The following is a 27,653-nucleotide window of genomic DNA, read 5'->3' on the forward strand; positions in this document are numbered from 1 at the left end:
GACTGTATCACAGAGGTCACCCGTCCCAGCTGAGCTCAAAACACACTTCATTCCCAGCCACACAAACCAGCCAGGCTTTAACAGATCCAAGAAGAGGAATAAACCTCACACCAGGACAACAGAAGCAGCACAATATTCCCAACACACCCAGAGTGGCTACTGTGTGAGCTCTGGAAGTCCTATAAACCAAGCTCCTGTCACAAACCCAGGAATGGGAAAATCAAGTTCCACTTGTCAAAGAAAATCAAGCACTACAGACATCTGGCAGCCCCTTGGAAAGGGCTATGGCACAAATCAAAGTAATGCAATGTACTAGAAGTATCCAAATGTTAATGTGATAATTTATTTTCAAAGATCTAGGAAGAAGCTGACAGTAAAAAGCATTAAACCTAGTCCAATGACTGAGCAAAACACACATGCCATCCCAGAAACAGCTAGGAAAAGCTCCATTTTAAAGACTCCATTTACTACCTTAATTAATTACTTTAATAAGCAAACCAATTCTTTTTCTTATATTTCTTCTCCCTGTTTCTATCATTTTTTCTCATTACATCTTAAACTCAGCTGTTACCAAAGTATTTCCTCAGCGTCTGCTTCTCTCACACCACTTATTTCTTGTTTGTACTGTGTTTTAACCTTCTCAGTAAACCCCCAGTGGGGTTTCCCAGACTCCCAATGCTATTATTCTCTTTCATTTTTTTTTTAAATTATTTTTCCCCCTTTTCATCTTTTATTCCTGCTCTCTTACGTAGACAGTTGAACATCTAGAAATCAGTAGCTGGAGAACTAAACCCATGAGAAGAGAGAAAGGCGTGAATAAAAGCCATATAAGGTGGCATCGGCTGCTGGAAAACTCAAAGAAACAAGCTTTTTCCCCAAGAACTAAAGGCAATGTTTTGCCAGGTCACTCTTTCTCAATATTGCCCTTTTCATTACAGTCTTGAGATAAGAGGGGATCCAAGAAATCTTTCATCCTCTCTTCAAAGCCCTGTTTAGTGTGGCAGGAGCACAAAGCAGGGATGTTTCTCCCTCGGTGTTCCGAGTCTCTGGGCTGCCGGGGTTGTGTGACGGAGGTGACCTCCAGCAGTGAGGGGGGAGCCAGCCACAGGCACTGGAGTCCTTCAAAGGATGGCAACAGTACCTCACTTACCATTTACAGAGCTTTAAAACAGTTCCTGTGTGTTTCTCCATCAACCTGGCAAATTTCAGCTATCTCTGAGGAGCACTCCCAACCCCTCCTCAGCCCCCCTGGAATGCAGGGGTGTTTCATGAGCCATTCCTCCAGCACACCTTTCTGAACTGGAGGTCTCACTGATCAGCACCTGGAGTAAACTCTCTGCAAGTCCCACAACCTCCAAAGACGATGGCAATTCAAGTCACCTCCTGCCACAAAAAGCTCCTGACCCTTTCCTGTAGCTCACTCACTGCAGGACCCATTTTGGCAGAATTACTGTGGAAAGGTGAACAGAAGGAAAGACACTTTTGAGTACAGGAGTCTTGCTGTCAGCAAGGCAAGAACCAGGGAAAGTACAGTCTGGAAAGAGGAGCAGCTGGAATTACACCTGAAGTGGTGTCACCAGACAGGGGAGTGAGAAATCATCCTGACCTAGGGCAGCGTTACTGCTCTGTCACCTGGAGTCATCTCTAAGAATTGCAGAATAAATTACCTTGAAAGTAACTTCAGAGCTACTTTTAGATTTAGATTCCATGGCTTGTACAGCCCAGTTGTGAATACCAGCAGGGAAGACAGAGCAAAACTTCCCCAGGTGCTTCCTCCACCTTTTGACCACTTTGTGAGGAATCTCCTCCTTTCACCCCATGAGAATCTCCCTTCCTGTAATTCGTGTTCATTACCTCTCATCCTTTCTCAAGGCACATCTGACAAGGGTCTGGCCCTGGATAATCCACCCACCCCCTTTCTCTTCTTCAAGGTTTTAAACCAAGCTGTCTCAGCCTCTCCTCACACACATCATCTTGATGGCCTCAGCTGCGCTTGCTCAAGCTTGTCAAAGTCTTTCTTGGCCTGGAGATCCCCAAACTGGATCCTGTACTCCAAATGCTCTTCCTAAGGCAGGCAGGCAGCCAGCCTTCCCTGGCTGCCAGGGCACACAGGCTCCTCTTCAGCTCCTTACTCACCAGAAGACATTTTCTGCAAAGCTGCTTTCACTCTCCTTGGCTGCCAACCCAAACTGCTGCACAGGGTTATCCTGTCCCAGGTGCAGGACTTCACACTTGTCTTGGTGGAATTCCCACCGCTGCCTTCCAGCCAGTCATCCCTCCCAGCCTGGTGCCATCCAACAACTCACTTGAGGGTTCACAACATCCCACCACACGACTTGTTAATGAACAAAGTCAACAGCATCGGGCCTGGAAGCAGCCTGTGATGGATGCAGGCATCACACTTTCTGGGGCAGATGTTTTGGATCTCCTGCACACAGCTGGATAATTTTCAGTGTGATGGAAAATTTAGGGGTTTTTTTGTTGTTTACAACATGACAAGCAGAAAGGGAAGAGGTCTCAGCATCAGCAACTTCTCCCACCCCAAATTCCTGCACCCTCCCCCTGCTACTCCCTCAGTGGTACCAAGACCACACATATAGTTGTGATTGAACTTGAGACAGGAAACTAATATGTTAAAAATAAACTGATTTATTTTAAAAAGTTATTTTTAAATACAGATCAGTTCCTCTCTCTGGTTCTCTACATGGTTGCACGGAGATTTTCACCGGAACAACTGCAGGAGAGCGTGGGGGTGCAATTAAATACCAAAGGAAAGTGGGAGCCACTTAAACTCAGCTTTTGTTTCAGGTACACTGCCAAATTGTGACCCAAAAAAACTTAGGTGAAATCAAAGATTTAATTTTCTAAGGTTCTTCTACCTATTTGGGTCAAGTATCTGCTTGACAGTAGATTTTATCTAGAATTCCAGAGATGATGTTTCTTGTGTAGGTTTAGGAAGGTTTGGCTTGATCTCCTTCTGTGGAGACAGAAAGACAATTAATTTTTAAACTCTCAGGGAAAAAAAAGAAAAAATAGCTTTCATTTCATAGTGTGCTTTTTGATTGGGAATTAAAAAAAAAAAAAAAGAGCATACAGGCTGGCAGAAAAATGACAATGTTTTACCAGCTGCTAAAAATATCCTTGAAGTTTGTATTTCAGTTCCCTCCTCCTTTCTAACAGAAATCTTCCAAAAGTGTTTCACAACTCACTGTTTGTTAAGCAAACCCCAGCGTTCTCACCCACTGCAATATTTACATGGGGAAGTGATGCCATGAGTTATATTGGGTTTGATTTGCACTGTTTTACAACCATAACAGCAGACATGTGGATACAATAAATGTGCACAGCATTCAGAATCAGCTCCAATTTCCTAGAGCAGGAAACAATCAAGCAAACATAGATATTTAACCACAACACATATGATCATTAAAAACTGCCTTTATGTTAAAGGCAGTAAGATATATTAAGTGAATCCTTATGGAATCAAAAACTTGGTCTCCTTGAGGCTGTGCTTTCCCACCCCTCTTCTTTCAGATTTGAGTCCCACTACAGCTTTTCCACCACGACTCAAAGCAGGGTGACCTGGCACTGTCAGGATTTGAGTTCTGAAAAACACAATCCTGCAGGAAAGTGCCGATTCCCAATGCTGCTTCTGTTTCTGGAGGGCTCAGGAGGAGCCCACGCCAACTGAGGCTTCAATATAATTTCCTAGCCTACAGCCATAGGATGTTCATTATCTGTGCTTCACCAACAGAAACATTCTCCTCACCAGCTCTAGAACACTATTGCTAAAATAAACCAGGCTTGTTCTACGCAAATATGACCTGGTTTTACGTTGCTATTCCTGCAGCGTATTCCAAAAGCTCAAGCGTATCCCCATCTTTGTCATCCTCCTCAAAACAGTAATCAGTGTACAAGTAACTGGAAAATTCCCTCCACTCTTCCAGGCACCTGGAAAAAAAATAATCAATTTTCATCTCTTTCCCATAATATTTGTTTTTCTACCATTGAATCAAGTTCTGCAGACACTTTTCTGTGGTCAGCAAAAGGAGCTCCTGGCCCAAACCCTGCTGCTTGTTGCTGCTCCCCCACCTCCTGTTAGTGACCTCAACTCAACCGTTCCTTGCGCTACAGAGCAAATCTGGCCAACTGCTGATCTTCCTAAAAAAGGATAAACAGAACCAATCCAAAAAAGAGAAGAATGGTTAAACTGGGTGAGTTAATTGTTTCTGAAACTCTTCTAAAATGGGATAATGAAGTATCTTTGCAGGAGCAAGAATGACTGGGCAGTGCAGAAATACCTGAAGCACTCTTGTTTCTCCAAAATATGCAGAGAATTGTGCAGTAAAGTGATAGTCACTTTAAAATCACTTTTAAAGTACTATATCACTTTAAAAGTACTATAATATTAACCTCTTTTTCCAAGTCTCCTAATTCAGGCAGTAAAAGGAATGACACTATTCCCTGCTGCTCCTTGGGACAGAGGCAGACACAAACATGAAGGGACAGAAATAAAACGTTTTCCTTTGGAAACAAGTGCCTTGAAAAAAAAAAAGAACGATAGAATGAAAAATAAATCAAAAACCAGTACAAAGAAGGTTGGGTTTGATTCCCAGGCACTGCATCTGAAGAATTAATTCCTAACTATGTTTTAATGCAACAGCAGCACTGCAAGTAGGGAAATTAAAGTCCTGGACAGGGCTGATTGCAAAGTAGGACTAGAATTTATGTTAAAATACTAAAACCTTCTTGATTTCTCACTTGTAATTTCAAAGTAAAGAATCAAAAGGGGTAAAAAGTTTTGGAAAAGTTGAGATCTCTGTAAAGAAAAGCACAAGGAACAAATAAAATAGTGAGAAGGGCACTCAGGAGAGGGGAAATGCCTCTGATCTCTGGAGTTAAAGCAGATTAACAGAATCAGAACTGCTACCACGGGGAGGAGGAAGAGGAGAAGGAGGAGGAGGAGGAGGGCTTGGGAGCCTGGGGAAAATGGAATGCAGGGTGGGGAAAGGAAACAGACACTGAGCTTTGAGCTAAAGCTGGTTTAGGGTGGAACCATTTTAAAGCCAGGGTGTAGCCAGGGAGTAAGTGTGTCTGGGTTTAAAGCAACGATTTTAGTTTCCAAACTTGAAAATAACCTGACCTAACCCTTCAATAACAAACTCCAAAGTTACTCCTGCAAAGATTGTATCCTGATAACCCCATTAGCCTGTACCTGTGGTGATACAGAGAACCTGAATTATTCACTGAGCACCCTCTGCAAAATTCTCCATATGGACAGAGATCAGTGGTGTTCGGCGTGGGTTTTTTTCCCTTTAGTTTTGCATTTCGAGGCAACTCTCAGCCACCTCCATGCTGTGCACTGGTGCTTTCAGGCACACCAAGAGTTCCAGAGAGGGTCCAGAAACCTGGGCAGCTCCTAAGCCTGAGGAATGCAGGCTAAGCCGATTTCAGGCTAAGAAAGAATTCAGGGGGTGGCATAAGAGCACAGAGCTGTAACCCCTCCACGTCTGGCTGCATCACTGGCCACCAGGGCTTATGGTGTCAAAATCTCTCCCCAGCAAAACCCCCTCAATTGTAGCAAAAACGGTTTTAATACCTTGCACCATAACTGCATCGTCATGGCTGTAAAAGAAGGTGGGAAAATGCAGTAATGTACTTAATTTTCCAAGTGGCAGGCAATCTGTAGTTTACTATTACCTACCCTCAAAAAATACTCCAACACCTTTCCAATAAGCTGTTTTGATCCAAAATATCTATCCTGCTTAAAAAGTGATCTTTCCAAAGTGAGGTATAAAAGAGGTTTAAGTAACAAACTAACAGCAGTAAAGTATTAAAATTTGAGCCTGTGTTGGTTTTTAGGACATCAGACATTCATCTGACAACTGAAATTTTAGCCAGCCCAGTTTTCAGTCATGGCTGTAACAAACCATTAAACACCTGAAGTTTTCCCACTGCAACCAGGACTCAGACCACAGCAGGTGGACTGGAGACTCCCTTTCTTCAAGCAAAGTCCATTTAAAGGAAGAGTAACTTCCTGTATTCTGTCCCAGTGATTTTTCTGGCTGGATTATTTCAACACTACATGCTTCCAAAACTTCTCTCAGCACCTCCTTCAATACCTTCATTTTTGTCTTGTAGAACAGAGCAAAAATCTTTAGGAGTTCCTTAAACACCTGAATTCTGAGTACCAACACCTCACTCATATTTCCCTCCTTTTCTCATTTTGCAAAATCTGGATTCCTCTAGTTGGACTAATATGCTTGCCAAATACCACAATGGAAACAGGAGAATTTTCAGGGGAATTACTTATTTAATAATGACTTGAAAACATGAATCAAGTGAAAATTTGAAGATATGCATTGACAATGGGACAGAGTTATAGGAAGCCCAGTAGCTTGCTGAGAAAAAAACAACTTTTTTTCAAGAATAAAATTGTCCTGTAATAAGGCAATCCACAAATTCACCTGCCTGCACTCAGGTCCAGAGACCTCACCTGCAGAAAATTAGTTGAGCTCATCTGGAAAGAGCTCTTTCTTGCCTGTCTCTGAAGCCTTTTGCAATGTAAGCTCACTATGTGATCCAACTGTTCAGCATCTGTGCTCCCCAACAGCTCCTGTAATCATAATTTGCTCTCTGGAAACCAAGACAGAAAAAGGGATGGGAAAAGGCTGATGACACCAGCTGTCTTCAGGCTTCCCAGGGAGCCAGCAGCTCCCTGCAGCAGCCACTGCAATCACATGTGTGTCACTGGAAAACGAGCTACTTGAATGTCTCCTCACCGGGAGGGAGGAAACTTGTGCATAATTAAAGATTTTGATGGGGAAAATGTTAAAGGAACTGTGAACTCTGCAAAGTCAGAAGGATACAGTGAAGTCCTGCCTGTCCTTCCCATGGAGGTCACCACTCTGGGCTTACTCAAGTTCTGAAGCTCTTCTTAACAGAACACAGAAATTCCACTACATGTATTAAAGGAAAGGAAAGAGTTCCCCAACTGCAGCACCTTTAAAAAGGGCTGTTCTGTTTTTAAAATAATTAGCTTCATTTCACAGTCAATTGGCACACAGAAATTCACTTGCAGCTTTTGGGTGCAAACACTCAGAAGATGTGTGGGAGTATTTCCTTGGAAATAAATTCCTGAATCATAACCACCATGCTTGAACTAACACATTAATAAAGCCGTCAATAAATCCTTCAAAAGACACCCTTCAAGTGGGAGAGTTTTCCATTATGTGAAGAGGCAAAGCCAGCAACACTTTGCTGGCTTAACAGTGAAGATATCCATCCTCTTTGGCAAGAGCCTTTCAAACACCACCTGATCCTGTAGTCCATGCACTCAGGATGTGTAATCCTGTAAAAATTTTATCCAGCAAGGTTAAAGGAACAGGAACCTAAGGCAAATAAAGATGTTCAAGGCACACGACTGCTTCTGAATTTCATAAGCATCTTTGACACAAAAACTAACAAACAGCAATATGTTTCTTTAGAAAACCTATGAAATTCAAGAAAAAGGGATAAAATAAAAGGCAGACCTGTTCTTTTGGCAAGTCCATGGAGGAAATTCTTCTTGGCTCAGTTATGAAGAAAGTTATTATTTATAAAAGCCCATCCTTCAGTTTACTTTGGAGAACTGCTGCTTCAAGTTAATGTGGCTTGGTGAGGAAAACATATATATGAATGTTTCCTACAAGGAATGACAGACTGACATCCTGAACAACCCAAACAGGATGAGAAAGAGAAAACCTAATGTGTTTGATGCTAAACAGACAGTCCAAATTAATAAATAGGAACTAGCATGAAAAGATGGTGCTCATCAAGCTTTGTGCTTGACTGACACCACCCTGGGAAACTGAGAGCTGAATCACAGTCTCAATCCAGCACCTCAGTTTTTCATTTGTATTCTTTTGCAAATCCTATTTGATTATTCCTTCTTGGATGAAAACGACAATCTTCATGGCAGACATTAACAATCTCTTGCTATTTCCATTATGTTAGATTACCATTAATAAGATTACTCCAGACATTCCTTTTTATTTTAATCTCCAATGTTGTCAAATTCAAAGACTCTCAACAGCACCCCACCAGCATATGGGAAATCAACTGTTCACAAAGAATTTTCTTACCCTTTCAATTTAAATAAAACCTGTGCCTTTTTTTGAGATGTCATTGATTTGTATTTAAATAGTCTACTTAAATATTTGGAACACTTTAATACACCTGCCTTTACTGGTAAGAATGTTTTTCCCACTGAAAGCAGCACCACTGCTGAGTTTGAACGAGCTGAGTTGTTCCAAAAGCAAAGTTTCAGTGATTGCAATGTGCTTCTTTGTAATATAACAGGAATTAAGTAACCCTATATAATAGAGGAGTAGGAAGCATATTTTTCATCTGTGAATATCCTGCCCCAAATAATCACTGAATTCAAAGGGTGACACAATAGTTACTTACAAGATTCCCCTTCCAAAATGCTGCTGAAATGCAGTGCTGCTTGCAACCACGACCAAAAGAGTATCTTGCACAATTTCAGGAGGAAGACTGAACTTTGAAGAAGTATTCTCCTAAATCAGCTTTTGCATTTCCAGAGGGCACGTGTTAGCCCAGCAGTATAGAGGCATTTGTAAACAGCACCCCAGTGATCCCAACAAGAGCTTTCAGCCTTAGCAAGCAGCATCTTAGAATAACTGATTAGATCAGAAAAGTGAACGAGCCCCAAAGAACAAAGAGTTCTAGGTAACTTTCTTTCCTCTCAGTTACTTCTGAAAGAACATTCAACACCCATTTCCTCCGTAAGTGAGCAGCTTTCCATCTTAGCTGTGAACATTGCTGACAGGGACACTTCTAAATAAATGAGGTAAAAGAGAGCCCTAGACTATGAAGCCTGTTTTAAGAAATGAAACCTGACATGACTAAATCAAAGACAACTTCAAGCTGAAATTTAAACACAACCCAAATACTTGTTACAAGTGTCTGCACTGTGTCATTATCCAATTGCACACAAGAAAAATCAATTATTGTTCACACTTACGAGTCAAGTCTGCAACACCCCGACAGCACTGCTGAGTTCTAACAGGAGAGGGAAAAACCTGGGGTATCAAAACCCAACCTAGGCACAACCCTGTAGCTCAGGAGGTGGAGAAGTTTGCAGGAAAATCTCTCCCATCTGCTGGATATGGGAAAGACCCATGCAAGACCAGAAGATCTTGCTGCTTGCAGGGCCCCACAGACAGGGATGTTTTTGGGGTAACAGGGTTGCTTTTACTTCACAGTGAAAGAGCAGCAGCCTCACCTGAGTGCCCATCTGATTTCCCCCAAACCACAGGTTTACCACACGAGAGGCTGCCTACGGACAAGGGTCCATGGTTAACTAAAACTGAACATGTATGGATCTCAAATCCTTTGAAATCATACCAAAAAAATCCCCAAGGACACCAACTTGACCTAAGACACACGCAGGGCTTGCAGAGACAATCCTGGCTGTTAAGCCCACAGGCACTCGCCCCACAATTTCAGACCCCACAATGCAGAGGAACCTCCCTTGCCAGCAGGGCAGAAAGGAGAATTTCACCTGCATTCACCTCTCCAGATGGCAAATATGGGGAATCCAGGAGCAGCTCAGTCTCCACACACCCCCCCTTTTTCCTCACGGACACGCTGCTCTCTGCCAGCACAGGCAGCCTCTGAGCCTGTTCAGTTTGGACAGCAAGAAGTGTTGCCATTAATTTTTTCTTTTTCTTTTACCAGCACTACTGGAATATTGAAACTCTTCCCCCCGGCCACCACCACTCAGCTGCTCTTTTCCCACCACTGGAACCACGTCCTTTATTGGAAACTGCATTTCAGACAAGATTGGGAACAAATAATTTGATGTGCCTGCTGACGTGCTGTCTCAGCACTGTGCTGAGTCAACCCCTCAAGCCACCTTCCTCTCATCTGCAAACAGGCACTGCAATTTAATTCCTTAACAATTAGGAATTAAATAATCTAAGTTTCATTCAGCTTCCAGTAATACAATCTCTTCTATTCTGCACTATTTTCAGTAAAGACACTCAATCTATACCCAGCTTTCCAAAAGGCTCAGAGCTGCAGCTCTGTTTCTGCAGCCACTCCAACATGTCTGGCTCACTCCAGATACCTGTCCAGACCCACACCCCTCAGACAGTACAAGTGATCAAGCTGTTTTTATGGGATGCCACGGAAAATGAAAAATAGTTGCATGAGAACAGAGACCAGGAAATCCATGCTGAGTCTTCACTCAAAACAAGGATAAAATACATGCATCGTAAAAATGAGATTCTTCATAAATCACTGTTATCTTAAATTATCTCGCATTTTTCTTCTAACTGACGTTGTTTAGATTGTATCATCAGCTAATTAGAATAATTACATGCAAGCTTGCTGCAGCAGATAACCATAAAGCATAATAAATCTCAAGACATTTGCAGAGTTACTATTCAATGAAAACCACATTTAAGCTCCAGTATGTGAGCAACTTCAGCCTCCTTTTTCAGCCCATAAAGACTTTTAAGACTTTCAGTACTCTTTGTATTGTTTTTTTCATCCAAATTTGGCAACATAAAAGTCTATAATCTCACACACCCTTCTCCTGGATGACTTGAATTCTGGTATGCAATGAAACACAGGCTAACTCACAGCACAGACTAAGTTCTTGAAGTCAGCCTGAGACAGTTTACTAACACACTTCCTTAAAGTCCTTAGAAAAAAAATCCAAAACTCCTAGTTCAGAAGCATTCCTGAATCTATTTATTGCCACTGATTAATGAATCAAATGGGACAGTTATCTTGAGACAAAAAAATAACTACTGAAGATTCATGGGAAGTCAAGAAAACAATTTTCTCGCTGGCTACACACTTTAAACGCAGCCACTTGTCTCAGACCACAAGTAGTCACACATCAAAATACACTTGAAGCCATAGTAGTGCCTCAGAAAAACATGTTGTTCTCGAGAGTTACTAAACACTTATCCTGCCATAAGCAGCAACAAGCTGTGGTGGTTTTCTTACCCAAGAGAAAGTGACACCTGAATATCAGGAAATTCTGAAGATGGTATCGGTAAGACTAAATTACACTTGTGTGTGTGGTGTAATTACATCATCAATATACGGCGCAAGGAAAATTCTTCAACCTTGACATCAATGCACACACCTGCTCAAATAAATTCCTTTAACCTTTTCTCTCATTAATTCCAACAATTAGAGTGGTGGTTTTGGGGTGATTTAGGCTGTTCAAGGCCAAAACAAAACTACCACTTTCACAGGAGAACCAGCCTCCATCGAGGCTCCTGACTGAACCACACAGTGCTTGGTGCTTCTGAATTGCTGGCAACACAAGTTTCTACATTTTTCTGTTTCTGGCAAGCTCCTATTTCAGAGGCTGATAAGATCATCCCATAAATAGATCTAATTAACGTTTTCAGTTTCATCCCCAAAAACTGGAAGAATGACTTACTTGGGTCTCGACTGCTGTATGGCCATCCTGAGGCAGGTAAAAGGGACAGCACAGGAGAATTTGCCCTGCTGTCATCCTCCACTTGCTGCGTAATATGTCTCACAGTTTCTTTGTTTTTCCTGTTCTTCCTGCGGCCGGTGGGCTGCCAGCCATCCCCCACTCCTTGCTCTGAGAACCCACTCTGTATTGCACTATCCTTGGCAGGATGCAGCTCACCCCCTCCGTAATGGGACGGTGAGACCTGCTCCTCTTTGATACGCAAAGACCCATAGCCCATGTCACTAGTCCAGAGAGACTGGGATGAAATGTCTTCGTGGCTGTCTGGTTTTGGTTCTTGATCCTCTTTCCCATAACTACTCCCTCCCTCGTGGCAGCTGGCAATGGCTGAGTCCCCGGAGGAGTTTGCTGGGCTCGTTCTCCGAGCTAACCAGGGGGATATACTCCTGCCAGCCACGACTGCCGAAATCAGAGCGTCCGTGCTGCTGCTGGAAGGGGCTCCCAGCTCATAATCGACCAGGTCCTCCGAGGCATCAGACTTGATGCTTATGTCCAGAGCTGCTTTGATGAAGTTGTGACAGGCCTGCACGATGTCTGTCATCTGCAGGTAGCTGGCAGCCGACATCACCTCGATGACGTTCCTGCTGGTCAGCGCCAGGTGTGCGGAATACATGAAGTCAATGATTGCCTTAAAGCCCTGGGCAGTGACAATGTCCAGGTGGGTGACTGTGGCCTGGTCAGAGGTTTTCTGCACCTGGCAGTAGAGGGTTTTGAAGTAGCGGCTACTCCCCAGGAGAACATTTTTGTGAGCCTTGAAGATCTTGCCCTCCACGATGATGCAGACGTCACAGAGGATCCCGTGCTGCCTCTGCTCGTTCAGCTCCCGCAGCAGGTGACGGTAGTGGGAAGCAATCTCCATATCTTCCTTTCGGTTATTCATTTGGAGATCTTTATGTTTCCTCTTCCACAAGTCCTGCGGGGGGAAGGAAATGACAGGATTACAAAATCCAGGACAAGACTGAGACAAACCCCAGGTTGTACCAAAAGAAGCAACAGGTTCATCTGGGAAGAGTGCCACAAATACAGCTACTGCCTACAATCCTCCACATTCATTACAAAATGCACCTTACTTTGCCCAGACTTCAAATAATTTATGTGAAAAAGGACTAGATTTGAAGCCAATCCTCCAGTGGCTCATAACATCCCAGAGAAACGTTTCTTGAAGTTACTACAGACTTGTAAGAAAACCCATCTGAAGTAACCGGAGAACAACAGCTGTCAGTTTTTACAGTGAATTTGTTGGAGTTTGGTTTTGAAAGAGATGCTACACTTGAAATCATGTTCAGATGCCCACAGACTACTGAGGGGCACACTTTAACACGTTTTCCTCGAGGGAACAAGCATCGTGTGTAGCACACAGAAGAGCAGAAATCCTCAAAGAGCAAGAGCTGATTGAACCCAGAATTTCCCTTCTTATACTGCCATGGAGGGGCTATAAACATGGTTTAGGAGTCAGAAGAGCAACAAGCAAATCCAAGACCACAGATAACAAAGTTTTAAGTCCCCACCCAAAGTAAACTGGCAATAGAGCACAACTATGAAATTAATGTTATTTGAAGGTTACTACTTACAAGCAATACTTTGCAATAAACATGTTATTTCCTTGGGTTTACATCTCCAAGTTTACCCCACAGCAACCCTCAGATACTGAGTAGAGAAATTCTCATGATCACCTAAAAAAAGGATCCTTACGACCAACATAAAGCTGAGAAAAATTCACAGGGCTTTTGATCACTTTTCATAAAATTTGGCAGTATTATCCAAAATAAAAGGCCATTTAGTGCCAGCAGCAAGTTATCCTGTAAGTTATGCTCCAGATTATCCTCCTCTTAAATTCCAAAACAGAAAACAAGATCCTAAATGTTGACAGTAATCAGCACTGCCAGGATTTTCAGATTGAATTTTTTCCAGTTACTATCTTTGCAATTCCATACTTGCCTTTGATGCCACAGCTTTACAAATCCTTCTGCATTCAATTCTGCCATTTTCTCTAGGTTATACCACTTTTTTTTGGAACTTACTATCAAGATTTATTTACCATGTAACAGTGGTTTAATGGTCCAACTAATTAAGAGCACCAAGGTGAAGAATATCTTACTCCTTTCACTCAAAAGCTTAAAATTTGTTCCAATATAAAAAGTCCCAACTGTAGAATTGATATGAGGGTCCACATGTCAACACACAACTGTAAAATTGGACCCAGTTCCAAATGTTATTATGTGCAGACACACACATTAGAAGCCTGGATTTAGGCTACTGGTTGTTACTTATAAAAACAAAATCTCTGAGGTCTTACAGCCTTGAAGCACACATGGTTCAATGTTAGCACTGGCATTAAGAAGGCTGTTTCCAGCCTGGAGCACCTTTCTAACATCCACAGAGTTCACACACAAATTCAGTCCCATCTGCTCAAACTGGCTCACAGCAGTGGGCAGCACAGCCGTGATTAAGGAAGTTTACTTGGCACAAGCAAGTCTGTTTCCTGGGCTGTGGAACACAGATCCACAAGCACCCTGCCCCCTTCCCCTACCCTGTGCTATTATTATCATCGGCAGGAGCAAAATAGCTGCAGTTTAGTGAACACTCATGGCTAGAAAAGCACCTCCCAGCCCACAGAACATCCGTGAGGTGGGACCTTCTCCTAGAGAGCCACCTGATGATTCAAAAGTTCAAGTTATGCAAGACTGCTTCAAGCTCCTCCAGTTCTGCAAGGATGGAGCTGCCTCTCTGCAGCCCCGGAAATCCTAATTTGCAAGGCCAGCTGGTCCCTGATCATTGAGAAATGTTTGCTTCCCTCGAGAGAGGAAGGACCATCTCCCTGCAACACAAACAGGCTGAACTGTGTTCATCCACTTCAAAGCTGTGCAGCTTTTCTGCAGAATTAAGCACAGAATGCACAGAGAAGCCAATCTTTTTTTTTTAATTGAACTAGAAGAGGTCAATACCAGTGCAGCTGCACACTCCTATTTACCACAGAAATCTGCCCAGAGACCTCAAACCAAATTCCCACCCAGACAGCATCTCTGTCTCAAATAAAACATACAAATGAAAATCAAACCAAGAATCAAGGTTAGGGAGTATGGGAAAATAAATAAATAAATTTTCAGGTGTTTGGCCTGAAAAGGTTGTGATGGCCCCAGCCAGCACAGCATCTCTCTAATCCAGGCTCTGGAGGCGACTGCCAGCACTTCCCAACATCTCCATGTTGGAAAGAACCGCCTCTTAAGGCAGAGTAACAGTTCAGTTTTGTCTTTATTCCAGAAACCACTACTGCATCTACTTTTAGGAGTTGAAGAGTCAGCTTAGTCCCCTTAGGAAATATGAATTGCCACATAGGATAAAGTAAGTTGTCCATCACCACTCGTGTCTCCAACAGCTGCCATATCCAAACAATTCAGGGGAAGATGTAAGAAAACCTCAGAGCCCACAATGAGGAAAGGATCACAATGTTTTAGATATGGCATTTCCTTTTACTGTTCCTTCATGGATATTAAAATCCATATTCCAAGACACCAACTCCCTGGAACTGTGGGGAGGAGGGGCAGGAAATCTCCTGCAAGGATAATTTTCTCTTCCTCAATTTTGTACAGATTAGCATCACAGTATTTGTAAATGTCTCTACTTGCCCTTGTGAATTTATGGCACAACATTTTTCCTTCCTCAACTGGAAATGTTCTTCAACTGGAAATTACATCAATTCCTCAAGACTATTTCTCCACTCTCTCAAACAAAAAATCAGCAGGTCGGGTTCCCCCCCACTGATAAAAGTCCATTTCAGATACATCTTGTCCTTTTTTAAACTGCCTGTGGCAGAAATACAGAATTTAAAATATGTCTCTTGCTACTTTTGGTTTAGACTGGAGCAGTTTGAGGGTCAGGCATTGACTAATACGGATGGATGGATGGATGGATGGATGGAGCACTTGCTCATCTCTTCAGGAAATAGAAGATAAGGTCAGAGAAAAGATATCAGGGAATTTTTACTAAACACAAAGACACAAAAATCTATGCAAGACTCCTTACTGGCCACTGAGGTGGGCACATTATAGCACTTTCAAGTGAGCAGTGAAGTGGATACTCCCGTGTTCAGTGGAATCAATAAAATGTAACAGTTTCCAAACCAGGAATTATTACTGTAGATGTCTTGATCTTCCCCTGTCACAAGGTCTGCTCCCTCACACACATCCAACATCTGTCACAGCATTGTACCTTTTAAACGAGAGGTCTTTGGGGGAGAAAATTAAATACGCCTCAAATTCAGAGGAATTAATTAGTTTTCTGTCTACCCATGTCAAACCAGAACATCCGTTTAATGTCAAGGATCACTAGGGAATTAATCCAAGTTAAATTTAAGGCAATTTGCTAGTAGTTAAAAATTCAGGAAGCTTTAAAACCCTGTGCTCTTGTGTTCCAATTTTACATGCTGTTTTGTGGCTTGTTGATGGTTTGTTTTTCTTTTTTTTACCTTCCCCTGGTAAGGATACTTATTTCCACTTAAAAAGTGTTGTGGAAACATTTCTTCTGAAAAGCTGTACCCTTCAAACTTCTGTAGAAGCTCAGTGAAGATGGAATAAACTGTGGAGATTTCTTAGAAACAGACCTCAAAGATTAATGATGTATTTTTTGGTTTATCTCAGGTCTCTTTAGTATATGAAGGTTTTCAAAGTTGAGCATCTACTAGAATTCTTTAGGCCACATGGCCACAACACAGCTTTCCAGGAAGCCAACGAACCATGAAAGTTCATCTGAAGATTTTCCACAAAATAAAATTGTAGCAGTACAGTAATTCAAGTCTATTACTTTTCCAAAAATAACTAAAAAAAAAAAATGTCCCAAACCAAACTATTGCACATAACAGCAAAAAGAACACAAAGCAAGCAGATTTAAGAGTCACTTTCATGCAAGCTTCTGTCAAGCTACGGGCCTGCTTTTATTTTTCATATCAAAAAAACCCTGGTCTTGAAGTAAGCATTAATAATTTATACAATCTTTAACCCCAGCTAGAGTGAACCTATGGAAGTGGCTTATTTAGCGCTGTCAGTACAGTTATTTAAACATGAAAATAGCACCTGAAGGCACAGTAAGCATCTAAATCACACTTCACTTCCCACTGGAAAGGTTTCAAGAAGAGTTACACAAATATTTATTTACTGGCAAACTTCTCAGCGCACACCCCAGGAATGAGTCTCCTAACCACAATCTTAACATCACTAAAATTAGGGGGCACAAATTTGTTGCACCTAAATCTCAGTGCATTGCTTAAATTTTGACAAAAAGTCACAGATAAGAAATGAATTGCACACAAAATCCTCTACAGGGCAGTCCCCTGAGAAACAGTGGGGACAAAAATAAACTTCCTTCCCTCAGAAAGAAAACAGGGAAAAAAATGGCCTGGAGGTTTTTGGGGGGGGATCTGTTGTTGTTAGGATTTATTTGGTGGGTTGTTTATTTTTTCTTCTCTCAGAATGAAAGGCAACTGAAGATTTAAACTACATGGCACTTTATTTCAATTTTCTCAGCGCATTTCTACACTTAATACCAAGGACCCAAGTTAAAGAGCACCAAAATGCTCACTAGTGCACTCTTCCACCACTCTGCTCCCTAGAGACAACATGCCAACTGGAATTTAACCAAAAATGTGTTGTTTCCTCCCCCCTCTCCCTTCAGAGAAAAGTAAAAACAGATTAAGGAAGAACTCCAATTCACTCCAATGCTTTATTACACAAAAACCCAACAAACACACCCCACTTCTCTGCTTCCCCTGAGTCCTGTCCATGTTTCCACTCCCAAGACATTCCAACATTTTTTGAATTCCTGTGCAAAGGAGCTCTCTAAGGTGAGATTGGGCTTGAAATGCTTCCTTGCACAACAAGACATAGTGTGTATGCAAGTTTCGCTTTTATTCAATTAAAGACAACAGAAATGCACAGGATTCCTACTCTCCATCTGCCCTGTGCTGAAAAGAAGGGAGAACAAAACCCCTTAGGAACTGAAAAGGACAGTAAAGGAGAGAAAAAGAAGACTCAGGATATTCATGGATGGTAACTCCCTGCAAAGACACTGCTCAGGAGCTTTACAAGCACAAATCTTCACAAGGGCAGTGTTTTCTCACAAGTGTCTTTGAGGAACAGCAGCACACAACTCTGAAAGAGTTTTAATTTCTTGATACTAGAGAACACCAAATTATATTCATATGCTCAGCTTTGTCCAAAATAGATATAAGTAACAGCTTACAAAAATTAACAGTTGCCAAAAAAAGAAACTCCTTGACCCTATTCTGATTCCCGAAACCAATCATCCGTTGTTTCAAGTTGGTCATTTCAACCACAACTCTGAACTCGAGGAGAAAGAGGCAGATGTTTGTAAACAGACCAAACCAGACCCTTGAGCCAGAGGGGCTACTCAGAGCTCAGGGTTTCATGCAAACAACATGTACCGCTTCTCCCTGATGACTGGGGATGGGAACGTTTAATTGCAGCCCAACAGTGCATGTTCAGCCTCATGAGCTGGGAGTCACAGGAAGAAAATAAGTTTCATCATTCAGTTTGAGAAGTACTACAGAAGTACAGAAGGGGCAAGGATTTGGGAGGCAAATGATTTTCAGTAAACTTAAAGAAAAATACTAATTCAGTTTTTATTACCAAATTTGATAGGCCCACTGAATTGTCATTGATTGCAGGGCAAAAAGAACCTCAAGTCCCTACATAAATTTGTTACCATCAATCTGATCAGGATTCACTAAAACTTCTCCAACTTCAAGCCAACAGTGCCTCATCACTGACAGCATTAAAACAATCTTTGTTTAGAATCTCTGTAGCAGATACAATCCAGAAAGTCCATGAGCAAAGTTCAAACAGCAGGGTTGAACACTACACACTTCCAGCATTTCATCATACCACTAAAGCTTTGTTTCCATGGTCCAGACATGAATCACAAGCAAAATCTAACTTCAACAGCAAAACTTAAAATAGCAGGGAGTCATCATTACACATTTCACTCTCTACTCCAGAACTTTAAACCAGAGACATGGCTGTGGCCTTTGACTTGTCAAACCATCTCCCTGAAGTTATGGGTCTACCAATGTGAAGGAGCTGGACAACATAAAAGTGCAATCAAAACACAGGATTTCATAGAAAAATCCATTTATTAACCTTCATTAGCTCTGACAGCACATGAAGAATTTCAAGAGAAAAGCAGGACTGAAAATAAGAAGCAAGTGAAAATTGCTGTCCTCTGTATTTTGGGAGGAAGGTAATTAGAATTAGAAATTTAGAAACTGTAAAGTTAAAAATAATAGGGGGGAAAAAAGAAAAGACCAGATATGCATATTTTGCTATATTGTTCTTAAAAGTAACATGTGATTTTTGCTGATTTTGTTAGACATGTAAACTGTAATATTGAATAAATAAACAAATAAAATCCAAGACAATTACTTCTTACCAGTAACAAACTGGGTTCCAGGTCTAGTGTTTCTCCTACAACAGCTGAGGACATCAACAGCCCCAGAGCAGCACAGGTAGTGCCCTGTTCCGTGACCTTCTGACAGCACTGGTGTGAACTCTTGTAGGAGAAAGACAGAACTATGACAAAAACAAAACCAGAAGAAACTATTAGCAATAAACTACAAGACGACTGAACAACAGTGAGATGTTTTGAAGTCCTTTCCCTCCAAACTCACAATTATGATAGCCTTACTTAGGAGTTAATGAATTCCAAAAAAGTCAACTCCAAGCACATCAATACATTGAAAGTAATTAAAGCCTGGCTACCACTTTGCAATAATGTAAACAAGAGTTACTTCTTAAAGGTACGGGAACAAAAACTCTAATTTTAGCTACTAAAACTTCAATCAGATCCTTGAACAACAGGGTTTCCTGTTTGGGAGCTTTTCAAAACATTCTCACTTTAATGATTCTCTTTAAAGAGACTCACCTTATCTGACCTATAAAATACTGAGGTTTAAAAGCTACCAGTACAGCTCCTGAAAGAAATTTGCAGTGGAACACTCAGGAGAATTTCCTCTTGAAATGTTTAGTTGCCAGTTTCTAGTGGCTGACACCATTCTGGGTTAAGAGACCAAACAATCCCAAGATTTTTAAAGTTTTGTGTAAAATACAGCTATTTAGGTATAGTAAGACACATTTACAGATAGGCTTCTCAGAGAAAACCTGAGTGTTGATGGTTACAAGGTACAAGGAGTAGGAATAGTTCACCTACACCAAGGCTTTTGTCTGTGAGGACACATCCATTAAAACTGTCATCTTGAGCACCTATTTTTCTAATATAAAACAGAGTTTATTTTCTTCAGAATAACATATACACCACACTGGCAAACATTTAACTTACAACTCACACTTCTGAGTCCATTTTATTCAAAGCTTTATATTGTTAGCCATGAAAAAGTCTTTTTTGATCTCTGCATTTCAAACATCTTCAATACACAGATTAGCTCTCTTGATGAAAATAAGCTATAAATCAATACTGGTGATTTCAAGACTGACCTTCTGTAGTAACAGATTGTGAAAGGAAACGTCAGAAGATAAAAATTAAGAAACCTTCTCCAACACAAATTAATGCCATTATAGAAGGTGAAATAAAATATCTAATAAACAAAGGAAGTAATAAGGAAAATCCAAGCATTCTTATGGCAAACAGCAGAACTGAAAATCTTGAAAACAAATATGACCCAATTGAAGCAAACACCAGTGACTTTGTTCTCAGTTTCTATTCTGGACTGCCAAGTCTTGCCTTTCTCTAATTCTGATTGCTTCTCCATAGCAATTGTTTTGGCGAGCTCTTTTTAGTCCTGTTACTCGGACAGTTAAGAAAAAACAAAGTGGTGAAGAGAGGGAGCCAGACCAGCCCAGACACACGGGAAATTACTTTGGTAGCAAAGTGTAACAAAGTGTATGTGTTTCCACTTAGACTTGTGGCTGTTACTGCTAAAACTCTCACTTACACCTGTCCCAGAGCACAAAAAGAGCCAGAACAGACTGGTAAAAAGGGCAAAGCTGAGCCTGGCACCTTTTCCTCTTGGTTTGAGCTCTGCACCTGTTCTCCTCTTCTGATCAAACAGATGAGAACCGAGTGACCGTGATGGATGGAGACACCTCTGCCACAAGGAAGGAGCACAACAGCCAGAGGTATTTCTCCAACTTTGCAGTTAACTAAGATTTCTAAATGAGCCCTTGTTACCAATGTTAAGTCAAGTTTTATGAAGAACTGTCAGCCCTCATGACAATGTTATCTCCGGGTCCTCCTTCTCTTTCCCGTACTACTAGACAAAAATATCTCTAAAATGATGAGAACTTACCGATACTTGAAAGTTTTTCCTGTCAGCAAAAATAAACCTTGCAATGTTTCACAGCTGGACAGTGCATGTTTCAATGAAGAGAGGAGAATGGTCTCTGGTAAGAAGCTCCAAAAGGTTCATCAGATGTCCTGTGTTTGGAAAAGGAAAGAATAGGAGGCAAACATTAAAATCCAAACTTTAACTCAATATAAAGCCCTTCAGTGTCACATAATTACAAGCAACATTTAAAATAACTGCACATTTACAACACTGTTTGCCATTTCAACAAGAAGCATTCCAATATATTCCTATAATTAATAATGCAGGAAAAATTATTTGGCCCTTGTGTTAATGTAAAGAAAGACTTTAACATACCAATATTAAGACTATTAACAACTTCTGACTATGCTTCCAGATAGGAGTGCTTTGAAAAAGTCACTGTAAAAAACCTGCACTTTATAAAAGGATTTAAAAAAAATTTAACAACATTGTTTCAGTTGACATGTAAGTTCCAGTTAATGTTTCTGTGACCTCTGCCACCCACACACTTTAAATGGGGTCAGAATTAATCTCACCTCTTGGTTACAGTGATTCCCCTCCAAACCAAAATATTTGCCTAAGGTTACAGAAAAATCATGTGTCCATGTTGTACAAAAGGAAGATATCTGAGTTTTATTCCCATCCATCTTGACTGAATCACAACCTTCAAAAGCCAGCATGACCCTCAGATTTCAACTACAAAGCAGCATCCACAAAGGTACCAAGGAAAGCACTTTGCTCCTCTTGCAAACATTAAAAAACTTGGGAAAAAAACCCCAAACACAAAAATGAAGACACAAATAACTAACAGAAGCTTTACTTTCCATGCTTGTAAAAGCTATGCAGCCTGAAATACAATATTCCAGTGGGTAACAAGTTGCTAATACGACAGGATACACCTTTCCAACAGGGCACAGGTGTGTGCACCCAGTTCCAACTGCTCACTTGCAGTAATATTTCCACTGCACTTGGATTTCCTCTGCATTTCCCTTATTCATTTCCCTGTAACTTCCAACTCTCTCCATCTGCCTGTCTCTCCATCCTCTCTCCATCATGGTGCAGTAACCGTTGCTCGAATCATTCCCCTATTTTTGATCTCTGTTCTCTCTCTCATCTGGTTGCACCAGGAGAAGAACAGATCCAACACTACTCATGTCATGGACCGTGCAGAACACAGCAAGAACTTGGCAGAACTGGTACAGGGTACCAGGCTTGAGAAGTCTGGCGACATCAAAAAAATAGAAGAATTTAGCTACAGATAGATCTGCTACTCCAGCAGTGAAGATTAAAAAACAACCTGAAAAAATTCAAATGCCTGTAGCTCATATGACACTTACTTGTCCAAGTGCCATTAGATCTCACTAAGACCTCCTGCAAGATCTTAAGCTTTTACTTTAAAAAGTCACAAAAGAAATCTAAACAAAAAAACTCTGCCCTTGTGCATCTATTAGTCAAAAAACAACATAAAAACTACCTTGAAAAAAAAAGAGGATTAGAGAACTGTAAACTTATCACACTGGGAATTGCCCTGAAGAATGGTTTCCCCCAAACTTTCTCACTGGTTTTTGGCTTTTTAATTAGGGGATCTTTGCCAAAGTTCCCAAACTCAATACATAAAAAGGGAGGGAGCCAAAGGAGGAAGAATCATGAGGTGATTTTTAAAAAGAAGTAAAGCAGGGGTATAAACCAAGAGAAAGATCACCTAAAAGACAGAAAAGACACACAAGGAGTCATGAATAATCTAAGAGTAAAAGAATCAACCAGTGCAAAACTAAAGATAACATATGAGGGGCTCTGAGAACAACCTAATTCTCCTCGTGTAATTCGTGGTACAAGCCTTCCATGCCCTGGGTAAGGATCCTGGTTTACTTTTTAGCACAAATCTCATAATCCAGATTTGATCAACTACTACTAAAAAAAAAAAAAAAAAAAAAAAAAAAAAAGAAGTGGAGTGAAGCCAAGAAGGACACAGTGGTAACAAGAAAGAAGTCAAAAAGCTCATTTTATATTTAGCCACCACCTCATTCTCCGACCTTATAGTAGCAGGACTGTTAAAAAAAAAAAAAAAGAAGTGGAGTGAAGCCAAGAAGGACACAGTGGTAACAAGAAAGAAGTCAAAAAGCTCATTTTATATTTAGCCACCACCTCATTCTCCGACCTTATAGTAGCAGGACTGTTAGGAGCAACTGGGCACTGACTACTTCGTTTATCAGCACTTAACCAGTTGGGTTTGGGTATTTTAAGCACCTAAAATCCAATACAGACCATTGATTCTTCTGTTTCAGGGCACGATCTGAGCACTAGTCAGGAAGGTATTTCCTCTGATGCTGTATCAATGCAAAAGGTGCAAATTTCGTTTAACCCTTTCCTCAAAGAGAGCGAGCCAAACCCCTGAAATAACAGCTTTCTGCAGAGCTCTTCTCCACGGGGTGAGAAGTACCAGGAAGCAAACTCCCTTGGATGGAATAAGCAGTCTGGCCAACATATGACAAGGAAACAATTAGGAAAGATAACAAGGTATTTCAGTATACAGAGGTTATAAATATATTCCTTAATATATAAAGCCCTTTTCTAAGTAAGGTTCTTGGGCAGGTAAGGTCCTGGTACTACACACTGACATTTTCATTAACAAGTGTATTTTAATCTACACACAAAGCTCATAGATATGTTTGTAGAATTTTTTTGACACCTTGGTGCCTCTTTCCACTACAGGAGATGCCAACTCAGTGACTATAAAGCAAACACAGGGCAACTTCCAACATTCACTGGGACTTTTTCATCCCAAGTGCACACATGAGTCAAGTAAGCAACAGGACAAGATCATCACTGTCTGGTCTGGAATAAAAGCCAGCCACATCCCCAAAAATCAAGGCAAAAAGGTGAGTTTCAGCTCTAACTCAGCATCTACCTGTTACATTTCAGCAAAGCCACCTCTCCCCTCCTGTGCCAGGGACATCCTTACCTATGCACAACTGAACACTGCCAAGTGGGACACATTTCCATCTCATTAGAATGGCTGTCAAGGATCTCACCCTGCCTCTGGAGCGCTTAGAAGCTATTCCAAACCAACATCTCAACAGCAGCCTGATGTTTCTTAAATACATGGCTATGAAAGAAAGTTAAAGCAACTGTTCAGAAAATAACTGCACCACAGCTGACTTGGTAAGGGACAGCAAACCCCACCCACGAGCCTCTGGACTCCACCACATCCCAGAGGGAATTCAGCCAGGACTTCACACGGGTTTGCCTTTACGAAGAATAAGCACTTCTAACACAATTTTTCATCAATGTAACACAAAATGTTTGGGAGAGCCGAGTGAACTCCTGTTTCACATAATGGGAGATGGGTAACAAGAAGTTACACACCAGCACGTTCAATCAACAGCTGGGAGGATGGGCACTGAGTCCCAAAGAGCAGCTTTCCCTCTAAACTGGGCATCCTTGTGCACCCAAATACACCAAGGCAGCACAAACCAGAAAACCACTGAACTGTTTAGGGAAGTTGAGATTCTTCCCTCTTGCATCTCATGGAAAGAAGCCCTGCACGAAGCGATACAGGCTTTTATTTCTCATCCTGCCTAAAGGACTGAAGATCCAGAGCAAACTGAGAAACCCAACTACTGAAGGACGTATTTAAGGGGGCTGCAAACACAAACATACAAAAAGTCCTCAGGAAGGGAATAAAGTGAAGTTTCGAAACAACAAATTTTAACACTGGAGCCCTGACTGTTATTGTGCTTGCCCAAATATCATAAAAACTCCCACAGAGATGCTTTAGGGATGGATTAGGATTGCAGGACTTCCCGCAGACCAAATTCCTGCCTCTGCCTCGCAGCCGCGGTCGCTCCTCGTGCTCTCTCCTAACGTGACCCCTCTGTGCACAACCTGCGGCACGCTTGCTTTCACTATTAACACACTTCAAGTTTCAAATACCACACACACAAAACACAGGTGAGCCCCACACTTCAAAATATTCGAGCCAAACACAAGCCAGGAGCGAAATATCAAAAAACGGAATTAATCTCTCTGTGTAAAGTGTCAGAATTTTCCAGGGTAATGCTCCCAGCCAGGAATGGACACAGATTGCTGCCTCCTGGGAACTATAACGGACATGTGGGATAACCATTACAACTGCAGGTAGCTCTTCAAAGACTTAAACTAAGCCCTCTCCCTGCCCTTCTGTTTGCCCATTAAACTAAGCACACAGGAGCATGGAAAACCCCTGTGAATGCTATTTACCAATTTAGGGGGAGTCTGGAAAGCGTTACAGAGTGCTCTGGAGCAGCCAGTAAAATCGGCAACACGAAGGGAAAAATGTCCTGGGAAAGGTTGAGCTGTTTATGAAATAATTCTGCCCTGAAAGCAGGCAGTGGCAGTTTGGATTGGGTGTCAGCCTGCTCTGCACTGCTGCTGGGAGGACAGGAAACTTTGCTTAGAAACTTCAAAAACACGGATCTTAAAAAAAAAAAAAAAATCCACCCGAGTGGATAGCAAAGACAAAAAGAATATGTTCAACCTCACAGCAACACAACACATCAGCAGAGGAAAAGCAGGCAATTAACAGATCTTCCAAACATGAGGTATTTTTCATTTTGACAGAGGGCTGCTGGGGAAGGGGGAGCTGCTAAACTGGTTTTCCTCTAAGCACTTCCAGATATTAAAATTAAAAAAAAAAAAAAATCCTCTTGCGAAGAACATATCCACTGTTGTACAACTGTCCCAGAAAACAAAGACCACGGGGAGAAAGTGGCCCATTTTCTCCAGTCTCCAAGAACCCTGAGTACAGGTCATGTTTTCAAAGGCTGAGTCCTACACACTCCAGAATGGAGCAGCATTTTAAGCACAGGCATACACACCTAACGTGAGAGTTACTAGAATGCCCCGTTTTTGGTACCAGACTGAAATTGTCTCAATTCCACCCAGGCAAACACACAGTCTATGAAAACAACCGCGAGAGAAGTTTCGCTGTGAGTGAGTTTCCCCCTCCTGGACACACTGCATCAAAACCGAAAGATTCGTTTTCTATTTCGGCTACAGTTATCCCATGAATGCACCAAACCACGGAACATTTTTCAGCAATGTGCATTTGGGAGCCCCTGAATCCCGTCCTGTTGCTCTCCCTTCAGCGCACGGGGCAGCTCCTCTGCCCATTCCCGGTCGGTTCCCAAAAAACACCTCAAAGCTGTAATTCCTCACCGCATGTTGAAAATATTGTGACTAATAATACACTCCACCCATTTTTTCCATCACTAAGGATTTCAAAATATAAAACTTGACAAACAGAGAGTTTAGAAGGGGAAAGTCAAATTCCAATTCCAATTAAAAGAGGCTATAAAAGCATAAAAGCGAGGTATTGATTAAAGTGAGAGAGCTATCCAGTCACAGAAAGCTTCTTCTTCCAAAATTATGTTTTTCTCACTCTTCTTGGGTATCACTGCCTTTTCTTATCATCCCCACAGGAAAATAAAAAGTGAAAAAACACTCCCTGTCTTTTTTGAGAAAAATGCATTAGTAGCAGGGCTGATCTGTGCACACAGAGAACCCACACTCAATAAATACTTGATTGAGTCCACAAACTGAGACCTGCATCTCTATGACAGAGACTAAATACTAGAAATTATACCAGTGATACAATTAAAATGCACGCAAGAACTTTGGTACAGGTGTCTACAATGCCACTGTTTGCTAAACACATCTCCTAATTAGCACGGCTTTAAACAATGCTGATAATAATCCCGTCCTGTAAGGCTTGCCAAATGAATCATTGGGATTGCAAAATAAAAAGCATGAGGAATTCATTAAAGAGCTGTTAAACTCTCCTTTGTTTATCCTTCCCCGGTCAGGTGTAAAAATAAATAAATATGGGTTTATGTCTCCGGATTCCATCCGAATGCTCCAGTTCACAATAACGCGCCGGGGAAGAACCTCCTCAGGAGGTACCAACATTTTTTTCCTCTCCGTTTCAAAAGAGAAATCCTCCCACTATTACAGTCCTGAAAATCTGCTCCATTCTCTATTTGTCATCTGGGATTGAGTTATCAGACACTACTTGTATTACTTTGGGAACTGACATGTCTATTTACAGAGACACAAAGGCAATCCAACAGCACAACCCCTGCTTTTCCCAGCACCTCTCCTCCCCTCCACCAAATTCTACCAGCACTTTTTTCTGGGGAGGGGGGAGGACACCTCACTAGTTTCCCAGCATGACAGAGAACATTCCCAGCCACTTTTGCACTTGTTACAGCCTTATCAAAAACCACCTATGCCCCCCCCAAAGGAACAGCATTATTTTTTCAAGGGTTTTTTTTGTTTGTTTGCTTGTTGGGTTTTTTTATATTTCTTTTTTTTAAAGAGGGTCACTTCCCCCATTTCAGCCTGCAATTAAAATGGAGGCAAGGCCAGGCGATCTATGTCTGGCTTTAGGGGGAGACAATAACCCAAAACAGCCGCAAAAAAAAAAAAAAAAAAAAAAAAAAAAAAAGGAGAGGAGAGGGAGAAAGAGAAAGAGAGACAGGCAGAAAGAGAGAAATACAACATGCTTCACCAGTATTATTACCTCATCCCTTTTTCCAAGCAGTTTTGAACCACACTCCTGACAAACTCTTGGTCCAACTTGCACGGATGCTGGTTTTTAGGGGGCGGAAAGGGTTTTAATGCTGGAGCCGGGATTGAGGCTGGCTATCCGCAAGTGGAGCTGCTGTTAAAATGCCCCCTTGTCTCTTCTCCTCTCCCTTGAGCTGGGTGTTGACGCAGCAGAAATTACCAGCTGGAAAATTCCCCTTTTGGAGGTTACGG

The 27,653-nt window shown here is 41.6% G+C and overlaps 1 protein-coding gene across 3 annotated transcripts in view; it reads right to left on the reverse strand.

Annotated features, from left to right (window-relative positions):
• Window positions 1-27,645, reverse strand: part of ZBTB46 (zinc finger and BTB domain containing 46) — a 52,927-nt gene extending 25,282 nt beyond the window's left edge. Inside the window, exons 1-4 of one of the 3 annotated variants that reach the window (XM_017733601.1) lie at window positions 27,415-27,645; window positions 20,838-20,965; window positions 18,965-19,104; window positions 11,468-12,437 (exon numbers count right to left, since the gene is read on the reverse strand). In XM_017733601.1, coding sequence (XP_017589090.1) covers window positions 11,468-12,437; window positions 18,965-19,018 — 1,024 coding nt within the window. In that variant the 5' untranslated portion in view covers window positions 19,019-19,104; window positions 20,838-20,965; window positions 27,415-27,645. The remainder of the gene's footprint in view (window positions 1-11,467; window positions 12,438-18,964; window positions 19,105-20,837; window positions 20,966-27,414) is intronic. The other 2 variants (XM_008634413.2, XM_017733606.1) reach the window with 2 other exon arrangements.
• Window positions 27,646-27,653: the final 8 nt, after the last annotated feature.

This window comes from Corvus brachyrhynchos, unplaced genomic scaffold, assembly GCF_000691975.1.
Source record: "Corvus brachyrhynchos isolate BGI_N302 unplaced genomic scaffold, ASM69197v1 scaffold10, whole genome shotgun sequence".
In the NCBI taxonomy this organism is placed as follows: Eukaryota; Metazoa; Chordata; class Aves; order Passeriformes; family Corvidae; genus Corvus; species Corvus brachyrhynchos.